Here is a 9,848-nt window from a genome sequence, read left to right on the forward strand (position 1 = left end):
ATGTGGAGTGGACCAGTACAGTACTATGAATCTATGATCTAAAACAAATTAAATAATAGGTTGAATGAGATCTCTTTTACAAATCAAACCAGATTCACTTGTATCATCATCATCATCATCATCATCATCATCACCCAGAGCCTATACTGAGCACATAAATCTAATTTTACAAAAAGGGATATTGATGTATCTGTCTATAATTTATATAGTTTTCAGTATATATATATGTGGTACATCTAGCAACAACTATAAAATCAGATCACGTAAGAACTATGAAGTCATCTTTTCCCCCTATACAGCTCCAATGATGTCGGAACTCTAGTGCTTTGTGAGATCATATCTTCTCTAGAACTGTCTCAAGAAGTGTCAAATGGAGCAAAACCGTGATACAAACTACTGCTCGATGTCATCGGGAGGCAATGTCGGACTTTTGGAGCACATATCGGTTTTATGAAGCTCCTTTAACCGAATCTCCGGGTTACAAAGTCCTAAAGATTTGAAAAGAAAAAGGTTGGCTAACTGATTCTTGTGACCGGTATTATGCGAAACATTATTTATGTTACCTGAGCATTTGGGAATGTCCCAGACTGCTATGGACTTTGGGGAACAATGAGGATCGCATAAAGCTCGATTGTCCTCGTGATGTACATCCATCGCAAGCATCCAAGATCCGATGGTTACATCTTCATTATTAAACATCCTCAGGCTGAAACGAAAACACCGAATAATGAGATTTTGCATATCAAAATGTAAATCAATCAAGAGCATTTCAAACCTGCCATTCCGAGCTGTTGCAAGTGAAGCCACTATCTCGGCTGAAAGAATGTATATCGGTCCATAAGCATGTAGGAAGTATTCATTTCCAATCAAATTTCCTTGTTTCTCGTACCTGAAAAATTCATATATCTGTCACCAAAAATGATAAAACTCTGCAAAGAACTATAGTCATGGTTGTTGAGAAGACTAGTTCATACCATTTTAGTTTAGGGTCAGTTATAACTGGTCCTTTCTTCATGCAGCCAATGTATGTTTGTGAATGAAGTCTTTCCTTAGCAAGAAGCGTCGCAAGTCGATCTGAACAAAAGCAAAAAGAATTTGAATGCTATTGTGATGCAGACGAAAAAACAGCCCGCAACAATCACTCTGAATTACCTGGTCTCAAATAAATGTCATCGTCCGCTTTGACATAATAATCAGCTTCAAAGAGTTTAAAAGCTGCTTTGAAGTAAGCCAACCTACAAGGAGGAGATAGGAATCAGTCATTGATAAAAATCCAAACTCCTAAGAAGTTCATAAAAAAGGCAGATCAGTGCCTAAAACCAGGATGTTACGTTTTATATGGAAGTCGAATATATTCTTCCTCGACATCAAGAAGCACAAAATCTCTGTACTCTTTTATCTCTTTCTCAAGCTCAGCCATCTTCTTTGCATCCTTTGACCGTCCAATAACGAATCTAAAAGCTAATCCAGTCGCTTGTTCCAACCTGAAGTCAACAACAACAACACAACATTGGATTCGAATCAAAGATAACCAAATGTGAATGGGTCCAACTAAAGTGAGGCAATAATTCATCATTAGCTTAAGCTCTCAACCCGTAAATTCCGGGTGAACATACACTTTTCCAAACAACTAAAAAAACATCAAAACTACCTTATCTGACTGCATTTTCCGAATTGACTTAAACCGCTAAAGTTCGATAAGTCCAACACAATTTACCAACGAACAGATCTCCAAAGTAACCATATAATATCAAAAGGTTAAGACTTTAAAGGTTACTAAATCTCATCATACTATAACATCTAAAGGTAAACACTTAATGACATCAGGGTCACACACAACACAAGTGATCAGATTAGTACTTGATTTTTCTTGAGTAACACAATGACATCAAAAGGTTAAGACTTTAAAGGTTACAAAATCCAATCATGCTATAACATCTAAAGGTCAAAACTTAATGACATCAAAAGGTCACAACACAAGTTATTGGATTAGTACTAACACAATGACATCAAAAGGTCAAGACTTTGAAGTTGACACCATCATGCCATGTTTCACTAGATGTTACTAAAAACAAGATCAAGAGACAGAACAGTTCCTCCTACAATTACAGGATACTTACTTAACTTCAGAAACCAATTGAAGTAACCAAAGCAATGTATAATTCTATTAGACAAGATAAGAAAGTTTTAGATACCTTAGAAGAGCATCAGGATCAGAAGGGAACCAAGTACTTCTCAAAGAAGCTCTACGGTCACCAGAATCAAAACCAGTCTGGATCCCAACAAACCCTAAAAGCTTTGGTCTTTCTACAACAACACCATTACCACCACCATCTCCTCCAAGCTTTCTTGAAACAGACACAACCCGAGAAGTGTCTTTAGATCCACCGCATCGATAAACAGAGTCAGAACCTCTTAATCTTTCTCCGGCGGAGGAGATTGCGAAGATTGTTCCGGCGACTCCGATGAAGAAAGAGATAAGAGAGAAGAGTACAATAGCTAGATGAATACGAGACGAAGCATAAGGCGAAGAAGAAGAGTTTGGCTTATGGGTTTTCGAAGTGGGTTTACTGTAGTACGAAGGAGACGCCGGAGAAGATGAGGAGGTTGCGGTGGAGAAGCGGTGGGAGAATAGTGGCATTATCGTAAATCTGAGGTTGGTCTAAGGGTAAGTTTGGGTTTTGGTGATAATGTGGTTTACTCTGGAGATTCTGAAGTTTTTATTTTTTCTTTAGATCTGTCTATTAAGCTTTAGGTGACGGTGGTGTGTTGTTGTGAAAACTGTGGCGAATCTAATTATTTTCTTCTTTTTTTGAGATTCTCTTATTACACGAAACCTATGTAATAATAAGTCGTTTTATTATTTTTTGGTTATTACAGAACAAAAAGAAAGAGAAGCAATGAATGCATTCACATGACGATTTATGAGATTTCAATTGCCCCAAAAATATTATAGAAGTACTACAAAATTAAATGTGAGTTTGTAACACAAATGAAATCAACATTTGAAATCTGAATAATCACAAAGTAGTTAGTTTCGGGATTAATATCCGTTATCCGCGGATATATGTATTTACATCCAGTTAGACGGATAGAAATATTAAAATTATAGATATGAAAAAATATGGATACAAATAGGATTAGTTTTTAAAACAGATAACGGAAATCCGTTTCCGTACTAATCGGATATCTGATATTTTGGTACATGTATCCATTTCTGTTTTATGTCTTTAGATATTTGTAGATAATTAAATTTTTAACATATATCCAAAATTTCTAGATACGCATACAAATTTTAAATTATGAATACTATGGATATAGCTACAAATATATATATAAAAAAACTCGATATCCGCTCAGTTAACATGGCTAAATACAATTATTTACTAATAAAAGGGGTTATTTGAGTCTCTTTAAACCATCCACATCAGCATTCAGTTTATTTCTTAGACTGCCACATCATCTTACTCATCTCTACATAGTAATTAGTAAATTATCAGTTATCATCGGCATGTTTCATGTAATATCCCATTACTATGAAAGTACGACTTCAGACACATGAACTCAGTCCCGTTGTCACTCCTGATTGTCTTAACAAGAACCTGATACTGTCTTTCTAACATAGCTACAAAATTACGCAGATGTTGGGCGACTTCACTCTTTTCCTTCATAAAAAATAACCAAACTCCACGTGAAAAATCATCAACAACTGTAAAAAAAAATAACGTGCTCTACTGGAAGCAGGTGTTCGATAGGGTCCCCACAAATCACAATGAATTCTCTGGAAAACTGATGCAGTATTATTAATACTCAAAGGAAAACAATCTCTTGTTTGTTTGGCGCAGAGACAAATTTCACACGCTTTATAAAAACTCTCATTACTTTTACTAAAATCAATATGTGGAAGCAACTTAACAACCTTCAAAGATGGACGTCCCAGACGTCTGTGCCACACATCAACCATCTGTTTTCGAACATGACCAGCAACAACAACACCATTAGGAGACTCCAGACCTTTGAAATAATACAGCCCATCAACCCTCTGTCCTGTTCCAATCGTCCTCAGCGTACGGTCCTGAATCACACAAAATTGTGGGTAAAAACAGAGCAAAACAATTATTCTAATCTATTAATTGTGAAATAGAAATCAGATCAGCATCCAGATTCGGTACATATAAAACGAGAAGAAGATGAAGACATCGACCGAGAACAACTGAACCAGATTTGGTAGCTAAACATTTTCTACCATCTGCAAGAATAACAAACCGAGGTGCAATATCTCGAACATCTCGCAGGACGCTGAGTTTGACAGTCATATGATTTGTTGCACCTGTATCAAGAATCCAACAAACAGAGAGTTACTTATCAGCCAATGTGTCTGCTGTGCTGATTTTCTCGTCTGTGAACATTGTTTGCAACACCTTCAATTGTTCTTCACTAAACCCACCAGACACACCAACCTCTTGTTGATCATCTCTGTGAGCGATGTTGGCTCTTGATGTAACAGGAGCTCGACCACGTCCTCGATTTGCAAAGCCACCGCGTGAGCCACATCGACCGCTACTCCGATTATCAAAACCTCGACCTTGTGCTCCCCAATTCTCTGGATAACCAATCAGTTGGTAGCACGTCTCCTTCTCATGTCCAGTTCGACCACAATGAGAACATATCAGCCCACGACCACGTGGTTGTGAGGAATTGACCACAAAGCTCATTATATCAGTCGTCCGTTCCTTCCCACAGGTTGCTGATTTCATCGTTTCTTCCCTTTGCACCGTTGAGTATGCTTGATTCAACGTAGGCAAGGGATCTCTAGAAACCAACGCAGACTTGAGAGCACCATAACGTTGTTCATCTAATCCCAACAGGAATTGGTCAACCTTGTCATTTTCATGCTTGCGAGCTTCTCTTGGTTTTGATCCACATGTACATCCATCACAAGTACATGCACCACTCTGTTCATAATCTCCAAGACTCTCCCAAAGTCTCTTCAACTGACCCAAATAGCTGGAGATACTCAACGTGCCTTGCTTACACCCGATGAGTTCGCCTTTGAGCTGTTGGACATGTGGCCCGTTCATCACAGAGAACTGTTCCTTGATATCATCCCACAGATCCTTAGCAACTTCAAAATATGATATATCACGTCGCAGATCCGGATCAATGGTATTCCGAATCCAAGATACCAACAACGACTGGTTCGTCCACCAGTCTTCAATTATAGATGAATCTTCCGCAGGACGCTGAATCGATCCATCAACAAAACCAAACTTCTTCCTTGCCCGAAGGGCTGTTCGCAACTCGCGTGACCAATCATCATAATTGTCATGCTTCAACAACACATGGGAGATCACTGCTCCCGGATTATCACCTAAAGACAAATCATATGGATTGATTGTCTTCCTTGGAGTGCCTTCTGCTGCTCCAACGTGCCAACTCCACTGTTCTTCACTTGAGTCTGAGTGCTTACCTCAGCTCCATCAATCTCTCCTCACCCACAACCATGGGGGAAAATTAAACAAAGAAAATTTTATAGATCTAAGAAGCCAAAAGGCTCTGATACCATGTCAGAATTCACAAAACGATTCTGGAAATTCTGTATATTATTAAGCGGCTATACATACATATATATACTTAGGTCTTAGGATACATAAACTCTAATTACATTAACATTAGACCTAATTAAGCTCATACACAATATTAAGGCCCATGGCCTCTATTAGTTGTGTATTCCTGTTGGTTGTGTTTAGCATATAACACATGATTGATGAAGGTCCCCCTTCTTCTGTAGGTTTGGTTGTTGAGACGAAAATATCTCCCATTGTTTCTTCACGATCGTACAATGATTTTGATACCAAATCTAGTTAGTTAAAATATAACGAAACTGAAGATTAATAAATAACTACACTCTTTATTTAGCTTTTGGGAAACTAACTCAAAAACTAAAGCTTCTCAAGTCTCACAAACTCATAAGTTATGTCACACATTTGCATCACCTTGTATAGAGAACTCATAAATAAAATCCTAATTTTAAATAGGAAAATATACATGTTTAGATAACTCCTAAACTTCCTTTTCCCAAAATCATAACTCGACAGGATTAGGTTTAGGTTGTGACTCAAGGTTTCTTCAAAGCTTATAAAAACCAACATAATGATGCTTTGTTTTTAATATATTGTAAACTTAATCTTGTTTAATATTGTGTACTCATATTAAGTCTTAAGTTAATAAAAACAAGCACGGAAGATGAGTTTGGTTCTACCAAATCCAAAGGGAACGAATTTGTTGAGTATTATGTCGTTGAGGTGAATAATTCTTAGAGATGAAAGTGAGTCTGAAAAAGGATACATATTGTGCAACTCCAAACCAATAGTCCGAACCAATAGTCCGAACAAATCATTGTATTATATATAGTAAAAAGTTAGTTTATAACAATTACATATAAGTCGTTGAAGAGAATATTAAACATAACATAATTTTTTAGTGCTAATTACAAATATTTTTTTGCATTTTGGATCATATAAGATTTTGCTGCTTTTCTTGGGTTTTAATCTTAAAAAGTAATAAAATTTCTATAAAACTTTAACTACATTCATGTTTTATTTTACAATCAAAGCTTATTTTTATATGGCTTAGAGAAGATACTAAATAATTTTCCATGATATTGATCCGGTTCAAATCATTAACTTCATCTTGATATTTCCAGTCCCTTATAAAATTAATAAATTAGTAAAACAATAAAGGTAACAGTTAAAGAGGAAATGTTTTTATATAATCTTCATTAGTGTTATTACCTCAGAATTAACTCTTTCTCAACAATAAATTCTTTGAGTTCTCTCAGTTTAGCAATCTTGTTATCATCCTAAAAAAAAAATTATTGTATTCAATATTAAAAATATATATTATACTCTTTTAAATATTTTATTGTATTCAATATAAAAAATTATTGTATTCAATATGAAAGATATTTCATGCGTGGATCACTTCACCTCTGCAATAAATATAATAATATTAGATCAACAATGTTAAACAACATATTTGCATATATTTGAATAAAAACAAATTTGTACCATTCATGGGAAATATGAACATTTTCAGTGGAATCTTCTCTATTGTTCATGCTCAACAATTTCTTAAGCGTCTATACATGTAGAGAAAAAAGTAAACTAGAGGTTTAAGAAATCACACAAAAAAATAAGATGATAACTCAATTGTTTTGCACTAAATGTTCTGATTTTTAGATATTTTCTTTAGTGAACTAGTAAAGTATGAAAACAGTTATACATATTGACATAATGAGTAATAATTTTCAGAATAACTGACAAATAAAATTTATGATGTATACAACAGCACTATATATTATATAAGTTTGTAACAATAATAATAATAATAAGTTTTAAAAATTTACTATATAAAAGTAGATTAAATAAAATAATAATATCGTAAATAAAAACAATTTTTTTTTTTGACATCGATAAAATATAGAGAATTTTTGAGAAATACCCCTTTTGGTGTACCCTTTTTAAAAATACCCCCTTTATCTATCCATTTTCAAAAATACCCCTATTTAAATATAAAAAATTATAAAGTTTTCTATAGTTTATAAGGTACTTCTATATAATAACTACTACTAGGAGATTCGGTTAAATATTTAAAAATGCTTTAAATAGTTTTAAATCGTTTTTATAAGTTTTATAAGGTTTTTAAAAGGTTTCTAAAAGGGTTTATACAGTTTTTATAAGGTTTTTATATGGTTTTTATAATTTATTTTCCTGCTATATATGAAAGTTATATAAAATTTTATACACATATAAAGGTAATTTGTGTATATATTTATAAGCTTACATACATATTTGGATAAATTTCAACATTTTTAATCGTTTTTTTGATAAAGTTTGAAAAGAGGGTATTTTTAAAAAGAGGTATATGAAAAAGGGTATTTTTGAAATTCCCCCTAAAATATACCTAAATAAATTTGGAAACGACATTTTAGGCACTTATATATATACATACAGTTGCACTATATATATATATATACTTACAGTTGCAGTTTTGTGTGCATTTCCATTAAAAAATCAACAACTAATTAAATTTAGAAAAACTTTGACCAAGTTGTTGAATTGTTAAGATGCTTAGCATTTTTATTAAAACTTAATGAAGTGATATATGAAAAATAGCTGGATCAAGTAAAAGAAAAGTAAAATTAACTTTAACACATGAAATTTGTCATATGTTGAATAATTGTTTTGAGTTATTAACAATTTAACAAAGGGCATACCAGATAAATCAATTTTTTTAGTTTAATTCATGTTTCGTAATATTTTTGAGTTATCTATGAATTGATCATATGATTCAATTTAATATCCAAACATATCCCAACTAATTGTCAGAAATATATTGGCAAGTGAAAATTGGATTATAAGTGATAAATGAAAAGTGATAGGTAAAACAAACCTTTATTGTGTATGCCCTCCTGTATGCATACATAAAATACAAAAGATAAGATATATTAGTTTTTAGTTAAAATGTATTAAAAAAAACTAGAATAAACCATGCAAATGTGTTTAGACACTAGTATAGAATCTAGAACGATCAAACCTCTCTTCCCGTTCTTGTAATGAAACCTTGCAAAACTTCTCCAAAATTTTTCCGAAGGAACTACAATGTATAATAAGCACATATTTAATTAAATATCGATTATTTTAACTCATAATCAACAAAATAATGATTCTTTGATAACACATTCTTCATGATGCATGTTCTTGGAAAAAGACACTCCGTATTCCAATTTTCTTATGTAATCAATCATTTCACATATTTCTTATTAAAACTTTTGATTTACCATGCAACTCGTATATAGTTTGTGTAAATATATCTATTTTTCATAATTACTTTTTAAAATTTTTTTTTTAAAAATAAAGTTATATTTTGATAAATTTAGGCCATGAATGTGATGAGGACATCCAAACCACATCAGACGAGGATCAAACCAGACCAGCCGGTTCGAGCCTCAAACCAACCATACCGGACAAAAATGAAGGATTCTTGCCCAAATGGAGTTCCGATGAAGCGCAAGGCCTAGGGTTGATTATTCATCATCAAACCACCCCTAAGAAGACTAATGGTTCAGGAGAAATCAGAAATCAACGGACCAGATTGAAGACTCTCCACGACGACCCATCCGGACATTACCATGTTCAGTTCCACCGACCATATGAAGACTTTTCTCGACCAACATTGAGTATTCACTCGAAAAGTGTCCATTTCATGAAGATCTATCGAGCCAGAATTGAAGAAGATCCGAAATCATAATCGTTCATGAAGACCCGTTTCCACCATACCACGAGCAAGCGTATGGAACAACCGACCAAACCACACGTCCATTCAAGCTGGGATTCAAAATACATCCACAAAATGGACATTTTAAGAGGAATGATCGAGAAACATCAGTCCATCATCGAGGTATTTTGAGAGATGGACATGAGAGCCTCCCCGGACATGTCCAATGGCGAGCTAAGCCACAGTTTGGAGAATCCACTCGTGCATCTGACCTCGGCTTCATTATTCACCACAAAACCAACCATATGGAGCATTATGATCGAGCCAAACCACCCCTGGTTCCAGTTGGATTTGCACTTACTCATTTGGCCTTACCCGAGGGCCATATGTCGCCGAAAATGGAACTTTCCGTATTTGGTTCCTTGGAGTCTTATTTTTGGAGACAAGGAGAACTTATATACCATTTAGAGACTCTCCAATATGCCTCAATATGCACCAGCATCCAGAGGATTAGGCGAATCCTCTTCCACTCCAACTTTCCATTTCTAGGCGCATTCACACTAGGAGGG

The 9,848-nt window shown here is 34.4% G+C and overlaps 2 protein-coding genes across 2 annotated transcripts; both read right to left on the minus strand.

Annotated features, from left to right (window-relative positions):
• Window positions 1–28: 28 nt before the first annotated feature.
• On the minus strand, window positions 29–2,782 carry LOC17888394 (probable beta-1,3-galactosyltransferase 12). The gene is made up of 7 exons (XM_023784281.1): window positions 2,196–2,782; window positions 1,332–1,484; window positions 1,153–1,235; window positions 975–1,074; window positions 776–889; window positions 564–706; window positions 29–488 (listed from the first exon to the last, which is right to left on the minus strand). The coding sequence occupies exons 1-7, from the start codon at window positions 2,639–2,641 to the stop codon at window positions 394–396; spliced, it is 1,134 nt and encodes a 377-aa protein (XP_023640049.1). The 5' UTR covers window positions 2,642–2,782; the 3' UTR covers window positions 29–393.
• A 1,262-nt stretch (window positions 2,783–4,044) lies between these two features.
• LOC111830942 lies at window positions 4,045–5,505 on the minus strand. Its single transcript, XM_023783826.1, has 4 exons — window positions 5,496–5,505; window positions 4,422–5,419; window positions 4,173–4,330; window positions 4,045–4,075 (listed from the first exon to the last, which is right to left on the minus strand). Exons 1-3 carry the CDS (start codon window positions 5,503–5,505, stop codon window positions 4,313–4,315), a joined length of 1,026 nt encoding a protein of 341 aa, XP_023639594.1. The 3' UTR covers window positions 4,045–4,075; window positions 4,173–4,312.
• Window positions 5,506–9,848: the final 4,343 nt, after the last annotated feature.

This window comes from Capsella rubella, unplaced genomic scaffold (assembly GCF_000375325.1).
Source record: "Capsella rubella cultivar Monte Gargano unplaced genomic scaffold, Caprub1_0 scaffold_4, whole genome shotgun sequence".
Taxonomy (NCBI): Eukaryota; Viridiplantae; Streptophyta; class Magnoliopsida; order Brassicales; family Brassicaceae; genus Capsella; species Capsella rubella.